This window comes from Neolamprologus brichardi, chromosome 3, assembly GCF_056152115.1.
Source record: "Neolamprologus brichardi isolate AB-2024 chromosome 3, ASM5615211v1, whole genome shotgun sequence".
Lineage (NCBI taxonomy): Eukaryota > Metazoa > Chordata > Actinopteri > Cichliformes > Cichlidae > Neolamprologus > Neolamprologus brichardi.
In genome coordinates, this window is record NC_142106.1 from 58,622,440 (window position 1) to 58,650,255 (window position 27,816).

At 38.7% G+C, this 27,816-nt stretch overlaps 1 protein-coding gene and 1 pseudogene across 1 annotated transcript; both read right to left on the reverse strand.

Moving 5' to 3' along the window:
* Nucleotides 1–7,492: 7,492 nt before the first annotated feature.
* Nucleotides 7,493–25,604, reverse strand: LOC148105975 (uncharacterized). Its single transcript, XM_087838429.1, has 11 exons — nt 25,506–25,604; nt 16,386–16,521; nt 16,204–16,294; nt 15,672–16,092; nt 15,204–15,372; nt 14,893–15,110; nt 13,697–13,768; nt 13,174–13,340; nt 12,818–13,069; nt 11,599–12,574; nt 7,493–7,740 (listed from the first exon to the last, which is right to left on the reverse strand). Exons 1-11 carry the CDS (start codon nt 25,534–25,536, stop codon nt 7,493–7,495), a joined length of 2,781 nt encoding a protein of 926 aa, XP_087694555.1. The 5' UTR covers nt 25,537–25,604.
* A 212-nt stretch (nt 25,605–25,816) lies between these two features.
* LOC148105976 (uncharacterized) lies at nt 25,817–26,661 on the reverse strand (annotated as a pseudogene).
* Nucleotides 26,662–27,816: the final 1,155 nt, after the last annotated feature.

The window sequence follows — 27,816 nt, forward strand, 5'->3', positions numbered from 1 at the left end:
GACGTGCTGGTCACAGGAGTACGCTCAGTGAGAGGCTGATATTATCCATAATGCATAACTGAACGACACAGGAAATCATTCCTGCCGGTGGATATCTCTGCGCTACTTCTCCAACTAAAGCAAGGTACACACTGCAATAGTTATACATCCTTATTATCTGCACCTTCTCTAAACAGAAAGGAAAATTTTACACTTTTACATTACCTCAATATCAACCTTATATATTTAATTTGTGCAATATCCTGGGGTATTAAAAATTTGAACTATTTATATCTATTAGACCTATTTTGTTAGATTTTGTAGCCTCATAATATACTGTATTATTTAATGTAGTTTGTCAATTACTGCTCTTATTGTCTTGGAGCAATTGTGAACATAAATTCCTTAGGGATGAATAAAGTATTATTGTCATTCTAATCATATTTTGATTCACCTATAATTTTCTTCCAAGATACTCAGTTTGAATCCCATCATAATGAAGACACAGCCCAATAACACTGTTAAAGAAAAAAAAAAAACGTTATTAAACTTCATTTTAATTGTGTGTGTGTGTTTACTTGTAATTATATGCATTTCTTGAAATGGAGCAGGAGCAAGACCACCACAAAGACTAAAGCGATTGCAGCAGCAGTGATGAGAATCATACACCAGGTCCATTTTATATATTATGGAAAAAATGGTGGATTAAGAAGAGAAAACACTGCACTATCCTGTAGAATACTCATCTTGTGGGCTCTGAAGCTGACCAAAGATTGCTTCATTTTGAGCAACACTCTGCAGCTGTATTTCTACTGCATGAAGAACAAATGACATTTTAGTTCAGACCACTGAATCTGAGATATCAAACAGATGTTGATCAGACACACTTGCACATACCTGACATTCTCAAAGTAGGAATAAGAACAAAGAAACCAATTTTCAAAGGAAGATGCATACAGATGAAATTATCATTAGTTTCTTTGAAGGATTAGTAATTTCTATACTACGTGGAAGATCTAGGACTTAGAGTGAAAAAATGGAAGAATTATTGATTTGGTTTCTAAAATTTGAAGCTGTATCGATTAGGATTTTTTTTAAAAGCCAGGAGAATTAGTCATTTGGATAGAAAGAATGGCCATTATACTAATCAGTTACCTAGTCACACTTCTATGTCCTCTGCTGACATCACCCTCTAACACCATTGTCTATTAGCAAATCAGACAATCCATATTGGAGGCATCAGTGATTTAGAATGTATAATTGGAATGTCTAGGGACTGGAATAAAAATGATAAAAGGATTATCTGTTTGTGTTCTATAATTGGAAGGACGAGGGATTTTGATGCAATCGAACCTCAAGAGTTGGTAGTTTGTCTTGTAATTGGAAGGTTGCCGATTCGAGCCCCGGCTCGGACAGTCTTGGTCATTGTGTCCTTGGGCAAGACACTTCACCTACCGCCTACTGGTGTTGGCCAGAAGGGCCGATGGCGCGATATTGGCAGCCTCGCTTCTGTCAGTCTGCCCCAGGGCAGCTGTGGCTACAACTGTAGCTGCCTCCACCAGTGTGTGAATGTGAGAGTGAATGAATAGTGGAATTGTAAAGCGCTTTCAGGTTCCTGAAAAGCGCTGTATAAATGCAATCCATTATTATTATTATTATTATTATTATTATTATCATAAAAAAATGAAAGCATTAGTGATTTTGATTGGACTTACCTTGAAACAAATCTTTTCCAGTCTGCTGTATTCTTACCACACTCTGACATCACTGACCTCCCCCCCAAACTCATGACTACACAGACCTTACGCCAATCACATGATTAATTTTGCCTATATTACAAGGAACTAGTACTTGGAATTGAAGATGATTCACTTGGAGTCTTTTCTGTAATTATGATTAATAACATTCAATTAATCTGTTTTGTGAATCTTACTAGTTTAGTATAATTTTAATTCGAAATTACACCTTGTCAAAGAAATTAATAAACTTGTTTTAAATAAGGATTTTAATTTACAGTTAAAATGGGATTTTTAATTTCTTAGACTTAGAGAGTGTTTATGGTCATTGTGCCGTTACTTTCACAGCAAAATTGGGTACCTGGACCACAAGGTACAAAATGAAAGAAGGGAAAACAATATACAATGAGGGGAAAAAATTAATAAAAATAAATATATATGTATACATATATGTGTGAGTGAACTATATACATGGGATATGCGTAATATACATGGTGCATGCGTAGGAGACATTGAAACAGAAACATGGGGCTGTATACAAGGGCAAAATCTAATAAATAAAATAAGGGAGGAGGGGCTATGGTCATTTGAGGTGGGGATGGTGATCCCAATAAGACCAAAATATTGCATATGAGCCAAAAATATTGTACGGAACATGGAAAGACTGAGATATTGCACATAGGTGATCAATAGCAGCATCAGAGTGGGTGTGTTGGAGGAGTCTGTTCACACTCTTAGTTTGCATTTGAAGTCCTTCGAGTAGTCAGTAGGTCTAAAATAATATTATATAAGAAGGAGTACATTACAATGCTGCTCCTTACGTTATGATTCAGCTGCAAATCTTTGCATTATATTCTTTCTAAATACCATGAGTGTTGACTTTTCCCATCCTCCATCAGTGTGAGAAAGAAAACACAGGATTTTGCCATTGAACAACAAGAACTTTATTGAACTTTATCTGAACATTGTTGTATATGAACATATGTGTGCAGGTGCATGCATGCTTGTGTGTGTGTAGCTATGTTTGTGTGTCTTTATTGGCAGTCATTTTCCTTTCCCATCAGCAACACCATCTGCCTGCAAAGATAAATGAAGAGAGGAGATTCTTAGTATTTGTTGCAGTAACTTTCATTTGATATTTCATTTCTTTATAGCCGTGTTTCTGTATAACTTACATTGGTGGGCACATCATAATTGCTGGACTGAGGCTCTTTATCAGCTGCATCAATCTTAACCTCCTAGGTTCTGGCGTCCAAATATGTGGACATCACAGTTTGGGTTATTTAGACCAAAATACTAAATTTTGCTCTACAAGGAGCCCACTTGATATCCACTTACGAGGACATTATACTGCCACTGTTCTATCAAAATTTTAAATGAATATCCTCATATGTGGCTCTCATTTTTCTTAGAAACAAAAATCTGGTAATTTTTTGTTTTTACATTCATGAGGTCCCAATCAGCCCAAATATCAAAGAGAAATTAAAAATGCATGCCATGGAAGAGTTCGGGTCATAGGAGGTTAAGAAAGAAACAATTGCAGGAACATAGCATAGTTTTTTATAATTTATAATTTATACTTATACTTAGAGTGTGGCTAATTTCCTATCTGGCTATTGAACATCTAAAGGTATGTAGCAATTTAATAAAAAAAATCTGATGGTACTGATGTCAGTGAAAGACCAAGGGGATAGGCATCTCCATCTGATCAATGCGATGTGGAGATAAGGTAGGTGATTAACACTAACAGTTAAAGAAAAGACTTTTCAACTGTTAATGACTTTTTGTGTTACTACAGGAACTTACAGTGGCTGGCACATCATTGCTCTGAGACTGAGACCCCTGAAGAACTGCAACAACCTCACTAATTCCATTTTGTTCCAGTAACTCCAGTGCATTGTTTACTGCATCCAATATTTCAAAACGCCATCTTCCTCTCACATGCAAGGCATACACTCGGACCCTTGGATCCGAAGTATTCTCCTCTTTTTCCATTGTCTTGTTCTTGTGAAGAAGCCACCTGGTTTAGGGGATGTGGTGCTATGTTGTAAAGCAATACATGCAAAAATTAACAGTCAGATTAAATGTGGTTCATGTAATGTAGTTCTGTATCGAAAGATCAAGGGAACAAAATTAAAAAGTTATTCATTTGGATTGATGGAATTCTGATTGAACCAGCATTCAAATAAACCCCTCTTCTCCATCTTCTGCTAAAAGGTAACAACATGGACTCTTAATTCAAGCCTGTTTCCACCGCCACTCCTCCAAAGTTGGCTGTTGTGCTCACAATGATTGTTCAGGCATTTAGACAAATGAATTCTGCTGTCTTTTATAGGATACTGGATCTTGGAAAATAGGAATAGCCATTAGAAATTTTATGTGTAACTAATACAATAAGATTTGCACAGCTACCATTAGGAATCTTTTAATTTGAAATTATACCTTGTAAATGAAATCAATAAACTTTGATTCTGTGCTATTAAATAAAGTGCTGTACAAATGTCCACATAAACAAAGGTGTTATCTATGTTACTATTATTATTATTATTATTATTATTATTATTATTAGCGGTAATAATAAAATATATTATTAATCAGGATCAGAGAATTTTACTACTTACTGAACCACCTATAAAAATGAATCCAATTGACCCCCGTGTTGAAATTATTTTTAAAAACACATAAAATATAATCAAATACATAAAATATAAACAAATACATTAAATTAAGTTCAGATGTTTGGTGCACATAGAGTGGCATGTTTCTCAGTCATACAGGGGACATCAGCACAATGTTCAAAGCATTAGTCATTTATATTATAATTCTGGAGTGTCTAATGACAAGGATGAAATTTATGGAAGTTTAGCTATTTTTATTACATAATTGGGAGGACGAGGGATTGGGGTAATAAAAAATGAAAAAATAGGGATTTGTATTGACTTACCATAAAATAAATCGTTGCCAGTTTGCTGTACTCTCATCACACTCTGACATCATTGCTCCTCCCACCCTAGTTAATGACGAAACAGGTTTTTCAGCCAATCAGACGATCTAGTTTGCAATCATTGTTTAGGGTAACAGTTCTTGGAATGTATTATTAAATTAAATAATTACAACAGAATCCAGTCTTTAAGGCTGGACCCAAACTATGCTGCAGGTCCCAAAGTCAAACGATTACTGTGGAATCACAAAAATTGTCTAAATTCTTTAATCTTTAATAAAATGATCAGCGTTGCTGCTCTACCAGGTGTAATAATTAAGTTTAACATCCAGGCATCCATCTTTTTTTCCACTCGATAAAAGTTAACATGACGGTTCCCGATGGTAAGGAACAAATGCAATCGCATGGCAGGATGCTGTAAATGGACCAAACTTCAGTCAGGAGAACAACTGAGAAAATCCATCCACAATACGAGGTTAGTCATTAATTAAGAACTTAATTTATCTCAAGGAAAATTCTTTTGTCATACACATGCTCAATCATCAACCACTTAGATGTCTTTTTCTGTGTTTAATGATTGCTGTTAGGGGAGGATTTTGATTATCGATTTATCGATTAAAATAGATTCTAGCTTAGATAATGTTGTATCGATTTATTAAAATCTTGAATCAATTTTTAAATATAATCTAAGGTTAAACCTCTCAAAATTTCAACAACCACCAAACAGCTAAAACAGTGAATTAGAGCAGGTACACGGATTCTGCACACATGCCCCCGACGGATCAGAATCAGTGAGATGTCTCCTTTCTCACCCGACGACACGGAAGCACTCGGAGCTGAAAGCCGACAGTTCACTGATTCTGATGTTTCAGTGGGTCAGCGCTTTGTGTTTACGCCCTTTTTGTGATAGATTCTGAAGCTGCAGGTTGTATCTCTCCAAACAATATTGACTGAACCAGCAGCAAAAGAAGATCCAAACTAAGCTTCAAATTTTACTTCACATAAACATCATCATAAATTTCATCTTATTTTTGCTGCTTTGCTTTCACCACAATAAAAATCACACTTCATGCAGAGCTATCTATCTCTCTCTCTCTCTCTCTCTGTGTACTTCAAAAACAGTTTCCCGTCGAAAAATCTCAGTTTTCTGCATTATTAACTTGCTTGCCATTGTTTACAACGCTGTCAGAAGCTGTTTTTCTTTCCCTTTTACTTACTTCCGAAAAGAGAGCCTAATTTCTGCTGTTCAATCAGCTACTGAACAAATTTAAACTTTTTAAAATTGTGCAAAATTGCAAAATGCTTGGTTTTGTCTCTAATAACACCTCTGTAACTTTGCTCTATTTCACTTCAGCAGCATCATGTTTATATGTTGATTAATTGTTTTCTTTCATTTGTGATCTACTGCAGAATATTTTAAGGTCATCTGCTATAAAATCCCAGGCCAGGAAAATCGCCTTCATGTTTTTCTATGTTTTATTCTCAGTGACTTTAACACAAAGGCATCTGCTGTGATGCTTACACCTTTGATAAAGTCTTGCAAGTGTCAGCTTTCTTTTATAGATATAAAAATATGGAAATGTACTGATACGTGATCAGAATTTTAATATTTCTGACTGTCTGAGGCAAAAATTTAAATCGAATCGATCGATTTGGACATTGTGAATCAGAATCAAATAGATGATACCCAGCCCTAGTTTTTGTCCCACTTGTCAGCTTTATCCCCTAGTCAAGTCCATGTCTGTTATGTTTCCTTTTTTACTTTGAAAGTCTGTGTCCTATGTCAAATTTTTGAGTTTTGCTTCCCCGTTTATTAGGATCAGCTATGCCTCCCTCCCGTTTGCCATCCCTCGGACTGGACATCCTCCACAACATTCGCCTTCACCCCGTTCACCGCTCACCTGGTCAGCTTGGTGGAGGATGTGCAGCCTGGCCCGGCCTGAAGCTCTGTTAGCTGCCCGGCCAGCAGTTTGGTCATCAACTCTACCACCAGCTCCATTTTCACCTCAACAATTACTTCAGTCATTAGCTCAGTCTCCTGTTTAGTCACCCTCAGTTCAGTCACGCTCAGCTCAGTTGCCCTTAGTTCAGTCTCCTGTGTTGCTGCTAGCCAAGTTTCCTGTATTGCCGCTAGCTCAGCCATTAGCAGGGCCTGCACCTCAGCCATGTCTTTTGTCATCAGTCCAGTCTGCAGCTAAGCCTTTAGTTTAACTTCCTGTTCAGTCCATCACTCAGTCGCCCCTAGCTCAGTTACGTGCTCAGTCGCCTTTAGCTCAGCCACTCATTGGTTCAGCCGTCATCTTCAACTACTCATCTTAAGCAGGGAAAACACTTCATAAAAACATTTAATGGTTCTCCAAAGCTGGCCATGTTAGAGACAGTAACTCCCTCCAGGGCCTCCCCAGAGGCTGAGTGCCAACCACCAGCCGACTCTGGACCCCTGGAGGTTAAGACACCAGCGCCAACTACTTCACCTTCCACCTCCGTCCTCTGCTGGGTTTGTTGGTGAACACTTTCAGCTCCCTGAGGACTCCATCCCGCTGTTGCTACCTGAGCCAAACCAATTTGCTGCTCAGCTCCAGCCAGCGTAAGCAATACCAGAGGCTACCGGTTCTGTTCTGTGCTTGCCAGAGGTCCCTGCACCAGCTGGTTCTGCTCTGTATCTGCCAGAGGTCCCTGCAACTGCTGGTTCCTCTCTTTGTCTGCCTTAGGTCCCTGTACTTACTGGGTCTGCGTCTGTCTCCGCTGGAGGGTCGGAGGGTCCCATCCAGTCATCTGCCTCCGCTGGAGAGTCCGAGGGATAACCTCAGCTGTCTTCTGCATCCGCTGGAAGGTCTCAGGAACCACTCCAGCCATCGCCCTCGCCTGCTACGCCACCTCGTCTGGTCCAGCCTTGTCTGGTCCAGTGGTTGCGACACTGTCTTCCAATCCAGCCTCTTCTGGTCCTGTGGTTGCTACACTGCTGTTTGATCCATGTCAAGCACCTCAACATGGCCTCTGGCTGGATTTCATTGCTGTTGAGGGCAACTCCTGAAACGAGGTCATTACTGCCATTGCCTTCTGCACGGCCGGCCTCCGGACCAGCTTTTCACACAGTGGGCATCCTGAGCTGAACCTTTTTGGACTATTGTGCTCATGGCCTACGGGTCAACCCTTGAACCATCAGTGAACTGTTCCCTGAGCTCCTGCGTTTCTCATGGACTTTCTGTTTTCGCCTTTTGGGTCCTCAGTTATTCCTCTACACAGCTCACTCCGCTAGCCGTGAGAAGTTGTTGAAATACAGCAGGAGCAAAATAATCACGTAGAGTGCAATGATCGCAAAAACAGCAATGAGGATTATCTATATGAACAATTTGTCCAAACATCCACGTCTGCACCTGAAAGTTATCCATTTCTACGAATAAAATGTAAACATGATTGGATTTATTATAATGTGTAAAGTATCAGTGTATTAAGAAGAGAAACTGCTCTTACCTACAATGTTCTTCTACAGGATGTTCAGCTTGTTGGCTCTGGAGTTGACCAAAGGGTGCTTCATTGTGAGCTTTCTAAGGAGCTTGGAAGGAAAAGCGCCTGGATTTCATTAAGTTGCTTGCTGATGTTTCACCTCTCTACCAAGAAGCTTCTTCAGTTCTAAGGTCAAACTTATTGCTTATTGCACTGTAGAGGCTGGTGAGAAACAGTATTTCGTTTCAGGCTGGGTAACACCATACGAAATGACAATAAACTTCTTGAGTCTTGAAATGGTGGAGAATCCCAGATTTAAGTCCTAAAGGAGTGACCCCCAGGGGGTCTACGATGACCTAAACTAGGATGACCTGAATTACTGAGAACCTTCACAGATTTATTGTGAACAACACTTCACATTTGCATTTCCACTAATTGGAGCACAAATAATTTTTAATATCTACAGCATCAGTTAAAACCAATAAATCTGAGAAGTCAAACGCATAAAGAATAAACAATAAAACACACCTGCTATGGTCGATGTTCTTTTTCTGTTGTTTTTGTTTTGTTTTGTTTTGTTTTTTGTTTTTTGTTTTTTGTTTTTTTTTTTGGGGGGGGGGATCAATTTCTAAAAACACACTGCATACAGAAAAAAGTAAAAAAAAATTACCTTAATATCTTTCAATAATTGATTAAGATTTCTTTTCTATGGGTTGATTTAGGAAATGGGATGGGGGAAAAAAATGAAAATATTAGACATTCCATTGCCAAAACTGGATTGAAAAAAACTGAATAATTAGTTATTTAGATAGAAGAAACTGTAATTGGGCTTACCATTGAACACATCACAATGTTGTTAATTGTAATCAGGTATAATTTGTGAGGACTTTTATTTGTGTTAATTCAGCTAATGTTATTAATGACATCTGCATATCATGCCTATATAAAATGTGAGTTATTTGGAATTACAGCTTGGAAATGAAATCCATGACTAATGATTGTAGAACAAAGACACATCATTTTCAAATTGAACAGAAAAATCTTTATTGATTTTATTTTTCTCCATTTGGCATTTGTTATAAACAACGTATGTATGTCAATATTTGTCTTTTTTTAAACAACTATTATTTTAGAGGTAAAAAAATAAAAACAATACTTAAACTTAACAAAAAAACTTGCATGATCAAAGTGAGTAAAATGTAAGAACAAAAACAAAAAAAAACAGAGCGACTGTGTAAAATCAGTAACAAAACAACTCACATGATCACAAAGGTCTTGAAAATTTAGTATAATTCAAAAATTGAAACCAAAGAACTCTGAGATCAACAGGATCTAACATTCACATTCTCACTCTGGACATGACCTCCTTGTGTTGTCATTGTGTTCTCATTCCTTCCTCTGTTGTATCTCCTGATCTCAAATCGTTTTTTTCTTTAACCGTGGTCTCCATCTGTGGTCCCTGTTCCTTTATGTCTGTGTCCTCTGTGCTGAGTGCTTTGTCTTTATCTGTAGTCGTTGTATGTTGCCCATTTTCATCTTCAGCTATGTCAATTGTGCTCAATCCTTTGTTCTTTTCCTTGTTTTTTCTTGTAACTTCCCTGAGTCTTTGTATGACTTTTTGTCTTTTGTGTGTATCTTTAGGTGCCTCTTTAGTCTTGTGACTTCTGAGCATCTTTGGACTTAACAACTGTCTTGCAGTCAGGCTCTTTGGTCTTTTTCTTTCTTGCTTGTTGCCCTTTTGCTTTGTTTCTTTGCTTTCATCACACTTCGCCAAAGAGCTTTTCTTCATTAGAGACCTTTTCCTCTTTTTTGGGTGTGCCACTGGAGACTCATAGCTAGTCCCAGGGCCATCTTCTTTTACTCTAACTGTGTCTTTGTTTTCAGTTGTTCCTTCTGCTCTCAAATCATTTTTTTCTTTACCCATGGTCTCCATCTGTGGTCCCTGTTCCTTTATGTCTTTGTCCTCTGTTCTCAGTGCTTTGTCTTTGTCTGTAGTTTCTATCTCTGTTCTCATTCCTTCCTCTGTTGTTCCTTCTGATCTCAAATCATTTTTTTCTTTACCCATGGTCTCCATCTGTGGTCCCTGTTCCTTTATGTCTTTGTCCTCTGTTCTCAGTGCTTTGTCTTTGTCTGTAGTTTCTATCTCTGTTCTCATTCCTTCCTCTGTTGTTCCTTCTGCTCTCAAATCATTTTTTTCTTTACCCATGGTCTCCATCTGTGGTCCCTGTTCCTTTATGTCTTTGTCCTCTGTTCTCAGTGCTTTGTCTTTGTCTGTAGTTTCTATCTCTGTTCTCATTCCTTCCTCTGTTGTTCCTTCTGATCTCAAATCATTTTTTTCTTTACCCATGGTCTCCATCTGTGGTCCCTGTTCCTTTATGTCTTTGTCCTCTGTTCTCAGTGCTTTGTCTTTGTCTGTAGTTTCTATCTCTGTTCTCATTCCTTCCTCTGTTGTTCCTTCTGCTCTCAAATCATTTTTTTCTTTACCCATGGTCTCCATCTGTGGTCCCTGTTCCTTTATGTCTTTGTCCTCTGTTCTCAGTGCTATGTCTTTGTCTGTAGTTTCTATCTCTGTTCTCATTCCTTCCTCTGTTGTTCCTTCTGCTCTCAAATCATTTTTTTCTTTAACCGTGGTCTCCATCTGTGGTCCCTGTTCCTTTATGTCTGTGTCCTCTGTGCTGAGTGCTTTGTCTTTATCTGTAGTCGCTGTATGTTGCCAATTTTCATCTTCAGCTATGTCAATTGTGCTCAATCCTTTGTTCTTTTTCTTATTTTTTCTTGTAACTTCTCTGAGTCTTTGTATGACTTTTTGTCTTTTGTTGGTATCTTTAGGTGCCTCTTTAGTCTTGTGACTTCTGAGCATCTTTGGACTTAACAACTGTCTTGCAGTCAGGCTCTTTGGTCTTTTTCTTTCTTGCTTGTTGCCCTTTTGCTTTGTTTCTTTGCTTTCATCACACTTCGCCAAAGAGCTTTTCTTCATTAGAGACCTTTTCCTCTTTTTTGGGTGTGCCACTGGAGACTCATAGCTAGTCCCAGGGCCATCTTCTTTTACTCTAACTGTGTCTTTGTTTTCAGTTGTTCCTTCTGCTCTCAAATCATTTTTTTCTTTACCCATGGTCTCCATCTGTGGTCCCTGTTCCTTTATGTCTGTGTCCTCTGTTCTCAGTGCTTTGTCTTTATCTGTAGTCACTGTGTGTTGCCCATTTTCATCTTCAGCTATGTCATTTGTGCTCAATCCTTTCTGTTTTTCTGTAGTCTCTGTCTGTGTTGTCATTCCTTCCTCTGTTGTAACTCCTGCTCTCAAATCGTTTTTTTCTTTACCCATGGTCTCCATCTGTGGTCCCTGTTCCTTTATGTCTTTGTCCTCTGTTCTCAGTGCTTTGTCTTTATCTGTAGTCTCTGTCTGTGTTGTCATTCCTTCCTCTGTTGTTCCTTCTGATCTCAAATTGCATTTTCCCTCGGTTGTCGTCTTTGTCTGTGGTCCATGTTTATCTCTGCCTATGTCCTCTGTGCTCATTCCTTTTATTTTTTTTGTAGTTTTTCTCACTAGTCCACTGGAAACTTCTTGGTCTATGTCAGTTGTGTTCAACAAGGGACCATTTTCATCTTCAGCTTTGTCTTCTTCATTATCTGTAGTTACTGTTTGCATACTGCTTTCATTTTCACTCAAACTTTCTGGCCTCAAGGCTTCATTGTCTTCATCTATTGTCTCTGTCTGTGTTTGGTTCACACCCTCAGTTGCTTCCTTTGGTCTAACAACTTTTTGTATTTGTGTTTGGATTGCAATTCTTTCTGACATAATTTTAGGAGATTCCCAACATTTATTCTTGTTTTTAAGAAATTGAGTACGACTATAGAAATGTCCTGTGTCCTTTGTGGCTTTTCCTTTTCCTTTAGCATTATCTTTACCTTTGGTGGTTCCCAATGTACCTGCTGCTGTAAGGTCAATGTGTTCACAGTTATCATCATAATCTTCACCTTCACTACTCTCTGTAGTCACCATCTCTGACATATCTTCATCACCTGTTGTGTCTTCTTGTACCCTCACTTTTGCTCTTGCCCTGCCACTCTGTTTATGTGGGTGTTTTCCAGATGTGTTTCCTGCTGCCGGGTCAATGATTTTCCTGACTTCATTGTTACTTTCATCTTTGCTGCTGTCTGTGTCAATGGTGTTTGCGTGCTGTTTGGTCTTCTTTTTCACAATTTCTTCTCTTGTGGCATTTTGACTAGACTTTCTTTTCTTCGGTCCAGCATATTTTCTCTGCAACACATCTTTATTGTCTTCTGAGGTTGTAGATTCCTCAGAGTCTCTGGTTCTATTGTTCACAGCAAGTGCCTTTGCAGCATTGTTGCGGCACTTGAAGGCTTCGTCAAAGTTTAAATCTGCCTCATAAAACCTTGCTGCAGTTGCATCAGAATGGCACATCATCCGGTGGACTTGTACCTTGCTTTGGGTTCCCAAGAATCTCCCACTCTACAAATGTAAACATTAAATAATGTTATTAATTGCACTAACTTTTGACATTTTCAAGATTTGCAGAGCTAAGGACAGAACCACAAAAAGAAGTACAACAGAAGACAATATAAAGAAAAAGAAATGTCCTTCCAACATTAAAACACTGGGAGTAGAACCAGGAAGGGTGACTGTTTTATATCATCCCTCTAAGAGGATAGGAAGGTAAAAACACTGAATCACCATAAAGTGGAAACTACTCACAAAAGTGCTGATGCTGCTCCTAATCATAGAGAAGGTTGGTTTTCCTGGGATACCAAACTTCCTCCATGCATCTTGAAATGATGTCAGCATCTTAGAATAAGGCCCTCCATTGGTGTTGGCAAAAATCAATTGTGATGATACACCAGGGTATCTGTGGCGGTGGTACACAAAGCGGTGAAACCATATGTATTCGTCTTTCGTTAGGGGAACAAGTGCATGGCCAAATGTTTCTTTGGTCTTGTGCTCTTTTACCTGTAAAAGAATCAGCAACTAAATTACATTGCACACAGTCATTGATGTCGCTGGTAAGAAAACATCTTTAATCAGGGAGAGAAATCATTTCTTAATGACTTTACTCTGATTATCCGCCGGCCATCACCATCCGCTTCAGCAGTGCCAACTTCCTCAACTGTCATATTTGATATGACGGCTCTTCTGTGTCCAGTTGTGCAGATGACAAATCCAGCCAGAAGACCATAGAACCAGTCTAGGTTCTCAGTTGTGGGATTTTTCTCAAGCTCGACTATTAAGTAACATAGAGGTTGCACGGTAAAACACAAGGGATAGTTGAGCATATCCCTTATATTGCTATATACTCCCCCTAATATAATCCTATATAAACATCACAAATGCTACTGTTTGTATATGTATTATATATTTGAACAAAAATCAAAAGTCCAACAAGTGATTATAAATGAGCAGTCTGTTATAATTGAAAGCAAAAAGTTCTGTCATATATTTCTGTAAATCTGAGATTCTGAACTATATATACATACAGATTACAGCTGGTAAGTAAATATTATAAAAGAATTCTCATTAGCAGAGATATTATTGGGGTTATTAGAGTTGTCCTTATGGAGAAATGAACTAAACACTTACCAAGTGCTTCAGGGATGTGTGTGGTGGCCTTCTTGAGAAAATCAGTGATGTGGACAGGATCTACAAGCATTTCTAAAAGACACAGAATGTTTTTATGTTCCTGTAGCTCCAGTCATGCTCATTCATGCTGCACGCAATGATGTAAATATAAAACAGGTTGTAGTTTAGACCTAATTTTTTTCAAAAAATTATTTTGTAAGAAAGAAGAACTGGCAATCAGTGCTCACAGTATATGAAAATGAATTGGATTGCCATTTTGAACTTAAATCTTACTTTCCAATCCAGAATACTAACCCTTTCAATTTATTTATCCTACTTCCTAAACTTTCCATGTTTACCAAGCTTAGTACTGAATATAACACATTCATGTTAAAAAAGGAAATATCAATATCCTAAATTTTGATAGTCTCATTTCCTTGACCATTTTAGTCTTTGTGTTTTTTGACTGTATAGTTCATTTTATCATTAGGTATCTTTAATTTGATTACTAGTTTGCTTATTGTTTAGATATTTTATGTTTTTTCTTTCTGCATTTGTATGTTTAGTTATGTGTTCCCACTGGTTAGTTGCTGGTCACGTCTCCTGTTTTTGGTGCCAATTTTCTGTTGTTTAGTTGAACTTTTACCCCTCACTTTCAACCTACCACAGATGTAGACAATTTTGTTGTCTACATCTGTGGTAGGTTCCCCCTGCTTTCTTTCCTTCCTCCTGACCTTTGTATACAAATAAGTATCCATGGTGTGCCTCTGTTTCCTTGTGGTGACAGACTGTTTTCCCATGTAGAAAGTAGATAAAAAGGAAAGTAAACAGAAACTAGAAAATGAAGCCTAACAACTCTGCATTTCCTAGTTTCTGTTTACTTTCTATTTTGTACATTGTATACAGTGGTACTTCTGAAATATCATTGTTTGTCCGCTATATGATATGTTGAAGTGAAATTGCTGATCCGAGCAACCAATGATTCATAAAGAAAAACCATGAAAATTATCAGGGCTGCACAAACTTTTGCATGCCACTGTGTATATACAGCAGAGAAAATATATACTTGTATACAATTTATACTTTAGATTATAACATTTTGAGTCCTCCTTCCTCACTAAATCACAGTAATGACATTGTGACATTTATATACAGATGTATTTATTACACATGCTAGGTAACGACAGTGATGAATAAGTAGTAAAGTTGGATCTTACGTGATTTTTTGATCCGGATGTCTTGCCTGTGGGTTTGTAACTCCCTTCTGCTCTTCTTCATCTCCGACTGAAGTGCAAATAAAGTCCCCTTTAAATCCTTACGGGAGGCTCTGACCTCTGGCAGTTGTGCATCAATCAGAAATTTCAAGAACGCCCTCACATTTCCAATCCGAATCCTTTTGGTTGTCACGGCATGTTTATTCAGATAAGTTGTCCATCTAAAAAAGGCACAAACAAACACAAATCAGTAATCACTTTAGTATTATTGAGATTACTGGACTAAAATATCACAGATATTTGTAAAAATGTACTCAGTCAGTCTTTCTCTGTTGTCCATAAATGCAAACGTCATTGCAGGGACTTGATTGTGAGACATGAAATATGCCCAGGCACGGACATGATGGACCCGTTGTTTGGCATTTTCAACGTCCCTTTTACTTGTTCCACAAATGTGCTGAAACCAAGCATTCAGGACTTTCTCTGTTTAAAATAAAGTGTAGTAACAACATAGCAATTAGAAGTGTCATGACAAACTGATGATGTACAGAAAACATTCTTCTAATTGAATTGGTTGACAATGATATTAGCAAGATATTGCTAATTAGCAGGATTTAACTTCCTCGATAGAATTCAATTAAATTCCATTCAAGTCACAACAACATTTGCCTCAAGGCACTTTATACTTTAAGATAGAGCCTACAATAATAAATAGAACAACCAGTTATCCAAATTCACATTACACTACACAACAAAAAACACTTTTGCTAAATAATTCATACCAAATTTAGGAAGCCGGGCTGTTGGGTCAGGTTTATGTCTTTCAAATTTCTGGCGCTTTGGGGGGTTGAGGGGTTTGAGGCCCAGTTTATCCTTAGTGGATTTCAGTCTTTTCAGTTTACTTTTCAGTTGTTGTAGTTTCAAATGCAGTTCTTTGCAGTTTTTGCAAGTCTGATGTTGGACTTGAGCATCATCTGACTGATTGACAGGGGAATGGACTGAGCTTTCTTCTCTAATCTCTGCAGATTCTTCACTGCTATCACTGCTATCACTTCGCTCCTCTTGATCACTGCTTTCAGTCAGCTGCTCTATGTCCAGTGAGGTCACCATTGGAGGCTGTGGATTTGAACGTCTGAGAGCTTTGAGGGCTTTCAGATTAGCCAATCGTTTCGCTGTCCTCATTACTTTCTTCTGATCTGATTTCTGAAAGGGTATAAACAATAGAACAGCAATGTTTGAGAAAGTTAGTGAAACATGTCACATAAGAATGCATTCTAATTTAACAATAAAATGTAAGCTATACAAAACACTAACCTCAATCTCACAGTGGACATTTTCCAAGTGCTTGTCCAGTCTTATACGGCTTTTAGCTTTACATACTGGACAGTCCAGCCTGCCCCTGTAACTGCATATCACATCCAGTTTGACAAATGTAACTACAACTACCACTTTAAATTGTTGCATTTTTTGTCATATACTGTATGACAGTGACTTACACTGTAGAGCAGTAATTTAGCAGTAAATGAAATTCTTCTTTGTTTACAACATGGTGGTATTTTTTTAAATGCTGCCCAACTGCAACATATGGAACAGAGCATATTGGGCATTCTGTCATCTGACGTGGCATTTTTCCTGTAGAGAAGAATACACATCAGAACAGCCTAATTAATTTTTTGCCCACAAGTCTTCAAATTTAGGAGTATACGTCCCAATACTTGAAAAATAAGAAGAGAAATATAAGTAAACCTTGATATATATAAAAAGCCTACCACTTTGAATTGGAATCAGGAGTTTGGTGGCATTTTGATGGCAGTGGGAAGGAAGAACTCCCTTTTAAATGGACGGTTTTTTAAGATTTGGAAGCATCGCAGATATGTGTTCTTAAAGAATTTCAAGGGTCAATGTCTCTATGTGCTGATTTCTGTATGCGTACTTATTTACTGTAGGGCTATGTTCCTTTTTTATTTGACAAAAATAATCTGCCTAGCAGGCAGATGAAGTCTAAAAAATGATACGCAGATAGTACGATTAAAATAAATTCAATGGGTGCTAACAGACAATTTCATAGGTCTTAATGTGTGGTGCTACAAGGTATAAAAGTATGAACAAAATAAAAACATTTTATTACTCACTTCTTTCTTGACTGTGACAATATTTCACCATTCGCATAGGAATTAGGATGGAAATATAAAAAAACGAAATAAGAATAATGGGAAACAGGGAAATTAAAATCTTTTAAACATTAGTGATTTATATTTAATAGTTGGAATTTTAGTATTTAAATGTCACAAAAGAGATTAGGGATTGGGATCTTACAGTTGGAAGGACTTAGTGAATTTTATCCCAACTTACCTCTATGCAATTCCACAATCTTCAACTGAAACACTAACAGCTCTGCATATAACCTACGGGGATCTTAGCATTCAGATCTTCCAACCCATCATGCCCTCTGCTTTGATCATGTGATTTCTTACCAATAGTGTATATCTGAACTTGGAATGGAGGATTACCCGTTTGGAATTTTACATGTAACTTAACTAACATAATTTGCATATCTTCCTTTGGGGATGTTGTTAGTGCGAATTATCACTCGTTTAAATGTATTTCTTATATTATAAAATGAGGTTCAATTTTGAACCTAGAATTCCTTTTTAGCATATATTGCATTTGTAATTTGGCAAAAAAAACCACCCAAAAAACAACAATTCCCCTCTCACTCGTAAGGGTGAGTCGGTCTGTCCTTCAAGCTCAGGTCTGCTATAAGAGGCCCGGGAGCTTGAGGGCCCTGTGCAGTATTCAATTCATTTCAGGTCAATTTTATTTATATCGTGCCAAATCACAACAACGGTCACCTCAAGGTGCTTTATATTGTAAGATAGACCCTAAAATAATACATACAAAAGATGATTGAGATACAAAAGTATCTTAGCTGTTCCTAGGACTGTGCCCTCTGTATTTCTCAAGCTTCTTGTGTTCCTTCTTCCTGATGTTGCTGTCATTCGGAAATGCTACGTCTAACACTACAGCCATCTTCTTCTGTGATTTCCACAGAAGAAAGAAAACAGTAGTAGTCCAGTCGGTTATCCATCAACATTTTTTCTGTCTGCATCTAGAAGTCCCACAAGATTTTAGTTCAGTCATTCTCCACGACCCTAGTGTGCGTCTCCCATTTTGACTTCCAGGGCATATTGGCACAGATGTTTCTGTGTACTATTCCAGCCACTTGGTTATGGTATTCCATGTATGCCCTACTTGCTAGCATCTTGCACCCTGCTGTTATGTGCTGGATTGTCTCAGGGGCATCTTTACACAGACTTCACATGGGGTTTTGTCTGGTGTGATAGACCCCAGCCTCTATGGATCGTGTCTCAGAGCTTGTGCCTGTGCTGCCATGATTAGGGTTTTGTTAGCAGCTGGATAGCGTATGTATGTATATGATTAATTTGTAGTTGACTTTGACTCTGATACTTTGGGTGTCAGTAGGACTACCAAGACTCTGTATAAGTAAGTATATCATTTTATCTACTTTATTTAGACTTACCCACAACACTGGTCATAATTGTTGTATTGTTCATAATGTTTGCACTCCGTGCTGATTGTCCCTTGGTTGAGACCATGCCTGGATCTAAACCTAGTCAAGCTGGTCATGTCAGTACAGACCACAAGTGTCATGGAGGAGTTTGCTGATGTATTCAAGGGCATATTCCCCGGAGAATTCTCTTCTTTGTTTTTGGCCCACTTTGCACCAGAAAGAGGAAACCAGCGGCTGAACAACAGCAGCACTATTAAGCTTGATAAGCTGTTGTTAGAATTGTTTTAATATTCCTTTCTAGACCAGGATCTTTTTCTACGTAGCTGACGGCTGGTAACTGTGCAGGGGCGGATCTAGCAAAGTTTAGCCAGGGGGGCCGATAGGGCATGAACAGGGAAAAGGGGCACAAAGACATACTTTTCTTTCTTATTCTCATTTAAAATGTCTAGCTTTTAATTATTTAATAATTATATGAATCTTACACCCAAAGTTTTAATCTGATGTAAAATGTATAGAAGTCCATTACTGTATATAATAACTGTTAAGTCTAATATACCCTAGTAAGCTGTAGTACTTTTTCCTTTGGGAAAGTACCATCTGTGAATTCTGCAATTCTGTTGAAGAAAGATGTTGAATCTATTTAATTATTCTTGAAAAATAATTTATTTCTGTGAATTTTTTTCACCCTGCATCAAATTAAAGTTGATTACATTGATTAAGCATCATGAGGAAGAGGGTGGTTCCCTATTTTCTTTTGCTGGGAGTTTGCAACCCTATTAGTTAGGTTGCTTAATATTTCTGCTAAGTACTCTTTAAAATACCAGAATAGGAAGGATGGTGCAGGTTTAACTTTATTAGATTGATCAGTGTTGCTGAGCTATGAAATAGTTTGGGTGCAGTGTGTTTTTTTTTTTGTTTTTTTTTAAACATACAGGTATAACAGAATCGCTTAAGTGTTGTTGTTGTTTTTTAACTTGAGTATGAACTTATACAAAAAGCAGCAAGATATTAAAAAAACATTTTTGTTGATTAAAAAACACACTATATCGGATTCATATCGGTATCGGCAGATATCCAAATGTATGATATCGGTATCGGTATCGGACATAAAAAAGTGGTATCGTGCCCTCTCTAGTTTTAAGTAAGCTATTAAGACTCGACTGTACACCGTGTTCGTGTTTTCCTCCAAAAACAATAAGTTCAGTTGGAGCAGCCTTTCAACGCCTCTCTCTGTCTCTCGCTAGCAAACTTGACCCAGACAACAAAGTAAAGCTAGTTTTCAGCTACGAGCCCGACACAGAACCCGCCGTATTAGCCAGAGGTCCCTTTACTACGGTTCGGAGCCGCGAACCTTCAGTAACAGTAATAAATCACAGCAATAGTACATTCATGTAGTTGTAAACAGCATGATAATATATTAAGTAATCCAAAGTATTCAGAATACGTTACTCTCATTGAGTAACGTAACGGAATTCGTTACAGAATACATTTTGGGGCATGTATTCTGTAATCTGTAGTGGAATACATTTTAAAAGTAACCTTCCCAACACTGGTCTCAATCCAGAGAAATGTGTCATAGGTGCCACAGAAGTGAGTTACTTTGGACACAAACTCACCCGGGAGGGCATCCAGCCAGACCCAAAGAAACTACAGGCCATCAAGGACATGCCGCCTCCTGAGAATAATAATAATAATAATAATGGATTGCATTTATATAGCGCTTTTTGGGACCCCTCAAAGCGCTTTACAATTCCACTATTCATTCACTCTCACATTCACACACTGGTGGAGGCAGCTACAGCTGTAGCCACAGCTGCCCTGGGGCAGACTGACAGAGGCGAGGCTGCCATATCGCGCCATCGGCCCCTCTGGCCAACACCAGTAGGCAGTAGGTGAAGTGTCTTGCCCAAGGACACAACGACTGAGACTGTCCGAGCCAGGGCTCGAACCGGCAACCTTCCGATTACAAGACGAACTGCCAACTCTTGAGCCACGATCGCCCAATTCAATAAGAATGAGCTCGAGACAATTCTTGGAATGGCAAACTACCTGTCCAGATTCGCACCACGACTATCAGAAGTACCGCTGCGTCAGCTGCTCAAGCAAGACTTGGAGTTCGTCTGGGATCAGAATCACAACAGAGTCTTCCAGCAAATGAAGGATCTCATAACCAGAGAAGCAGGCCCCATACTGGCATACTACGACATGACCAAGGAGCTACGCCTACAGGTAGATGCATCCAAGTATGGTTTGGGAGCTGTGTTGATGCAGGACGGACACCCAATAGCATATTCTTCAAAGACACTGACCCCAACAGTGGTTAACTATGCACAGATCGAAAAAGAAGCGTTTCCACACCTACATATATGGCAGAAGAGTCATCGTCGAGTCGGACCACAAGCCATTGGAGCACATACTGAAGAAGCCAATCTCTGTAGCCCCTGCTCGTCTGCAGCGCATGCTGTTACAGCTGCAGAGATACGACATAGAGATTGTGCACCGGCCCGGAAAAGACATACCTGCAGATGATTCTGCTGTTCAATGTAAGAAAGACCAAAGAATTGACTGAAGACCAGGAAACTTGTGATCCCTGTTTCTATCCAAAGGGTGGAGCACTGTAAATATAAGTACACATTGAAAAAAACATGGATTGGGTAGAAAACACTACTGCACTCTAGAGGGCCCAAGTAATTTTTTGAGGTGGCTGAGGATTTTGTTGATGAGTTTGTTGTGGCCAGTACCATCCTCTTTGCTGTTGCATGCTGGGGCAGCAGGTTGAGGGTTGCAAATGCCAACTGGCTCAATAAACTGGTTCACAAGGCCAGTAATGTTGTGAGGATGGAGTCGGAGTCCCTCAGGCTGGTCTGGGTAAGGCACATGGTGTCCGAAACAAGCACAATGCTGGACAATGCCAGCCACTCCATGACGTGCTGGTCACAGGAGTACGCTCAGTGAAAGGCTGACAAATGCACCACTGAACGACACAAGAAATAATTCCTGCCTTTCGATATCTCTGTGCAACTTCCCCAACTAAAGCCCTGTACACACTGCCATAGTTATACAGCCTTATTATCTGCACATGCTCTACACAGAAAGGGAAATTTTACACCTTTACATTACCTCAATGTCAACTATATATATTTAATTTGTGCAGTATATTGGGGTTTTTATTATTACAACTATTTATACCTATTAGAGCTATTCTGTTATATTTAGTAACCGTATAGTATATTGTATTTATTTAATTTAGTTTGGTCAGTAACTGTTCCTACTGTCTTGGAGCAATTGTGAGAAGTGAGAAAGGAAAATCTTCTTTTAAAAGGACAAAACATCTGGCAGGACGGGGGAGGGACGGCCATTTGCCACGAATGGTTGGGGTGAGATTAATTCATTTATTTAGGTGTGTTTCTGTCAGGAATGCGTATTCTAAAGAAAATTCCCTTGCTGGTAGTGTAGCAAATTGTCATGGTCTGCGGTGGGTGGCTGGAATTTTCGTAAGCCTCCTGAACCTACCTGGGATCCGCCCCTGGACAGGGCCACCTCCTCCAGCTCCCGCACATCTGGAGCCAATTGCAGGCAATCAAGCCAGAGGGATTTAAGCCACACATTGATGTTCATTCACTGCCAGTTCGTCATCAACCCATGTTGGTAACAGGCCCTTATGCTTCAAGTTCTCTCTGTGATTATCTTGTTAACAAGACTTTCTTGTGCTGCAGTTGCTGGATTCACCTTGGCTCACGCTCTACCTCCGGACTCATGATACCAAGCAATCACTTGGAAAATCACTCTGTGCCTCACCTGCCTGCCCTCCTGCCATCACACTCCATCTGAAGACCCCAGATCTCGGGTCAGCCTTGCAACGCCACTAAGCTCCCCTGGATTCTCGTCACTCCCCTCTCAACACTCTGTGTCCCCTACTGCAACTAAGAATTGCTATACTTACAACCAGTGTTGGGTAAGTTACTTTAAAATAGTAACTTAGTCACATTACTAGTTACTTCTATCAAAAGTAACTCAGTTACTTCAAGTTACTTGTAATTTTCAAAGTAACTAGTTACTAGGGAAAGTAACTTTGGTTTTACTCAGAATTCTCTTGTTAATGTGTTGCTTCCACAACTTTGCCAGTCTTCTAGCTTGCTTACTTGCCACAAGTGCACTGTGCCACCAACCAATAGAAAGGAAAAGATAATGTGCATATTTCCACGAGAGAAATCCCACGCCTGGACCGTCATTGACTGCTGCCATGATTCTAGCCTACGTCACAGCGTCATGTGTGCCTTTTACATCCAACACAAAAACTGCAGTCGTGGTGCTTTGATTGTACTCAGAACTCGGAAATTCTGCCTTCTGAATAGGAAGATGTAGGTAACACCAGACTGCAGATGAGCTGCATACAGGGCTGGACTGGGACAAAAAATCAGCCCGGGCATTTTGACTAGAGACTGGCCCACCATTATAGGAAAAATCATAAAGCCTTTGAATGAAAACAAACGCTGTTGTGACAGTGATGTACACTGTTTTGATGGTATATATGCATCAATCTATCAATCCTTTGTAAGATTCAGATTATTATTTTTTAAAAGCGAGACATTTTAAATGAGAATAAGAAAGAAAAGTATTTCTTTGTGCCCACCTCTCCCTGTTAAAGCCCTACCTGCCCCCCTGGCAAAACTTTGCTAGATCCGCACCTGCACAGTTACCAGGTGTTACTACTTAGAAAAGGATCCTGGAGTTATCTGTCTTTCAGAAACAGTTCATAACTTCCCTTCAACTCATTTATGTTACCAAAAAGGTAAACCTGTTTCTCCATCACCTGTTCAGCTCTGATGATTCAGTAAGGACGTCTCCTGATTTCATCTTCATGTTTCTCTCTCACCAGATAACCAAACCGATATCATGACCAGCAGCTTTTTTGCAGCTGTGGCTCCAGCAAACATCAGCTGATACTAGAAATTAATATTAAATAAATTCTAACAACAGCTGATCAAGCTTAAACGTGCTGCTGTTGTTTAACGTGACTGGTTTCCTCTTTCTGGCACAAAGTGGTCGATAAACAAACGAGAGCCGATCAGCTGATCATTGATCAGTTTTCATGATTGAAGTAGAAACGGGAAAGGGGGGGGGGGGGGGGGGGGAATGAAAGAAGAGGCAGCTGTGCAGTAAACACAGAATAACTCCAGCTTTGTGTCTTTTTCATTGTAGCTGAATTACGGGACAAACTGTTCCTTTTCACCTCAATAAGAAACGCGTAATATTTTCTCTGAAAACCAGACGGGACGATTGGCAACTCTAATAACTTATGAACAAAATAAAGTTCAACATCATTAACTTCATAGCACCCACCCAGCTGTATAGAAACTCCGTCATGCTAGCTAGTACGCAGTACGGAAAAAGTCAGAATAATGAAAATAAACTCCACCTAAACTTGGTTTATATCTGACCCAGATAGACTGCAGGTCATAACTTCTTACCTGAAGTTCAGTTCACACTTGGACCGGCGGCCGCCTCGGGTCTCTTTTCCTTCTGCATCCCCTTTCCCTCATCCACCTGCTGGCCTCCACCACTTGCTAATGTTACAGAATCTGTGGAAGCTCCACGATAGCCACCACACGAAGTAACGAGTAACGAGCCTATCTAAATCCCAGTAACGACTAACGCGTTCCTGATTTTGGCATAATAACTAGTTACCGTGCTCGTTACCACAATAATAACGTAGTTACTGTAACGCGTTACTTAATAACGCGTTAGTCCCAACACTGCTTACAACTTACCACTTCAGAGCTGCCTCCACTACCTCCCTAACTCCACTGTCTTCTCTCTTCAGTGTGACTGTTCCCTGCTCAGCTCCACTCTGCATCTCAGGCCCCATTCCCTCACCCTAGCCACGTTTCCCAGGCCACGCCACGTCAAACTCCACATCTTATTGTTTTTGTCCTTGCTACGTTTCTAGCACTTAAGCCTAATAAAATATTGTTACACCATCTGCTGTCTCTGCTCTGGGTTTCTGCGCCTGAGTCCAGTTCAGTACAGACCACTCGGTCCCGTGACACAAATACTGGTAGCTCCTCATACATAGTTTTAGTTTTAATTCAATATCCTCTCTTTTATAAAATAGATTTTTAAAACGTTTTTTAAATGTTATAAACAATTATTTTAAAATCCAAGTAAACATAAATCCTCTGAAGGTGCAGGCAATGCTGAACAATTTAAAACTTCAGTGTATTTATATTAAATGTAAATAAGGTGATTAAAATTTTTAAGGCAGTATATTTGCTGACAGTTGTTAACTATTTTAAAAAAACTGTCTCTTTCAAAAAATAAGTATATCTTTTGATAAAGAAATATATGCGTGAATATGTAGTTACACTAATGTGTATATGAATGTACTCACTGTTGAGCTTAACTCCCCTTCATGTCCAAAAGACAAATCTGTCTGTCTACAAAATAATGTTTGACTTGTTAAACAATTTGCAGACAGTATGTTCAAAACAAATTCATTATTGGTCTAATCTTAAATTCTTAAAGGTTAAGATGTATACTTCTAAATTTATGATATAATTATAAAATAATTAAAGAATTACTTTGAATGGTGGTAAAATGTGGTGTTTAAACTTTTAGTGATATGTTTTTAATTCTTAGAATAGCTATTACTTGGGATACAAGATTTAGAAGAATTAGGGAATAATATTTAAGGATTGGAAGAATTAGAGATTTGGATGGATGAATAATTGATTTATATTTCACTTATTTTTAAACAAATTTCTAAAAAATGGATTGAGCCCTTCAGCAAAGAAGAACTGTTGAAAAAGATGTTAGTGTTAAAGAATTTAAAGGGTCAATGTCTCTATGCGCTGATTTCTGTATGTGTCCTTATTTACTGTAGGGCTATGTTCCTTTTTGATTTGACACATATAATCTGCCTAGCAGGCAGATGAAGCCTAAAAACATTTTTCACTCAAAATGATACGCAGATAGTACGATTAAAATAAATTCAATGGGTGCTCACAGACAATTACATAGGTCTTAATGTGTGGTGCTACAAGGTATAAAAGTATGAACAAAATAAAAACATTTTGTTACTCACTTGTTTCTTGACTGTGACAATATGTCACCATTCACGTAGGAATTAAGAAAGGAAACCTAAAAAAAATGAAAAAAAAAAAAAAAACGAAATAAGAATAATGGGAAACAGGGAAATTAAAATCTTTTAAACATTAGTGATTTATATTTAATAGTTGGAATTTTAGTATTTAAATGTTACAAAAGAGATTAGGGATTGGGATCTTACAGTTGGAAGGACTTAGTGAATTTTATCCCAACTTACCTCTATGCAATTCCACAATCTTCAACTGAAACACTAACAGCTCTGCATATAACCTACGGGGATCTTGGCATTCAGATCTTCCAACCCATCATGCCCTCTGCTTTGATCATGTGATTTCTTACCAATAGCGTATATCTGAACTTGGAATGGAGGATTACTCGTTTGGAATTTTACATGTAATGTAATTGACTTAATGAACATAATTTGCATATCTTCCTTTGGGAATGTTGTTAGTGCGAAGTATCACTCATTTGAATTTATTACTTATGTTATAAAACAGGTTTCAATTTTGAACCTAGAATTTCTTTTTAGCATAAATCACATTTGAAATTGGCAAAAAACAAAACAAAAACAAAACACAATTCCCCTCTCGCCCATAAGGGAGATCTATCCTACAAGCTCAAATCTGCTACCAGAGGCCTGGGAGCTTGAGGGCCATGCGCAGTATCTTAGCTGTTCCTAGGACTGTGCACTTCTGGACAGAGATCTCAGATGATGTTCCTGGGATCTGCTGGAGCCACTCGCCTAGCTTGAGAGTCAGCACACCTAGTGTTCCAATTACCACTAGGACCACTGTTACCTTCACCCACCATTCTTCTTGATCTCTTCTCTGAGACTTCTGTATTTCTCAAGTTTCTTTCTTCCTGATGTTGCTGTCATTCGGAAATGCTACGTTTATCACCACAGCTGTCTTCTTCTTTTATTCCATCACCACTATGTCTGGTTGGTAAGCCATCACCATTTTGTCCGTATACATCTGGAGGTCCCACAAGATTTTAGTTCGGTCATTCTCCACGACCCCAGTGGGAGTCTCCCAATTTGACCTTGGGACTTCCAGGCCGTATTCAGCACAGATGTTTCTGTATAGTTTTCCAGCCACTTGGTTATGGCGTTCCATGTATGCCCTGCCTGCTAGTAGGGGTGGGTTTTGATTATCGATTTATTGATTAAAATAAATTAAAATTAAAATGTTTGTGTGTGTGTGTGTGTGTGTGTGTGTGTGTGTGTGTGTGTGTGTGTGTGAACCGTTCGATACAGTGCTTTCGGTTCTGTACACATATGTATTGAACAATACAACATTTTTTTATTTATTTTATCAACTTTTCTTCTGACGATGCTGTCTGTGTTGAGCGCTCAGTGGATCTGCGTTCGACTACTCTGCCTAGGCAGCACTGTCGAGTGCAGATCCATTGAGCGCAGCGCAAGCTAGCAAGACAGAAGCTAAACTCGTTGCAACATGGCAACTGTCTCAACGCTACCCGAAATTGAACCTCCCCCACCCTCATTCAGATCTGGCGTTTGGAACTATCTTGGTCATCTGAAGCATGACCCTGATGGTAAACGCATCATGGACAAATTAAAACAGTATGTCGGATGTGCCACGCAATGCTCAATTTGTGGGAACTAGTGCGTTAGCGCAGTTAGCTCATTAACATCCAGCCCCAATCACGGGGCAATCCGCAGTAACTTGTTAACAGAGATTTGCCACGTTATGGCATTAATGTCATTTTAACGAGATTAACGCTGACAGCACTAGTAGGAACACAACGAATGTGACTGCACATTTACTCCGACATCATCCTAGTGCAAAGACAAGTGGAAGCAGACAAAAACAACAAGCATGCATGCTACAAACTTTACCCGAGTCATTTAGACAGCCGTTAGCACATGAATCTCCTTATGGGGACCTGATATGTTTAATATGCTTCTGAGAATATAGCCCAGAAGAAGGGTATAGTATAGCTTTTATTTTGGAAAGAGCCATTTCTGTGTAATAAACTCTCTTTTCCAAAGATCTATCTCAATCAGATAGATTTTTTGTTTGTTTGTTTCAGCAACATTAAATTTAAAAACTGTACTTTTGAGTTCAAATATATATATATATATATATATATATATATATATATATATATATATATATATATATATATATATATATATATATAATTTTGAAAAATGAAAAAGGCATGAACATTTTTTTTGTATCAAAAAAATATCGAACTGTGTCACCAAGTCAATCTTTGCGGGGTGCCGTGGTTGGATGCATTATTGAGGGTGACGTATGCCATAC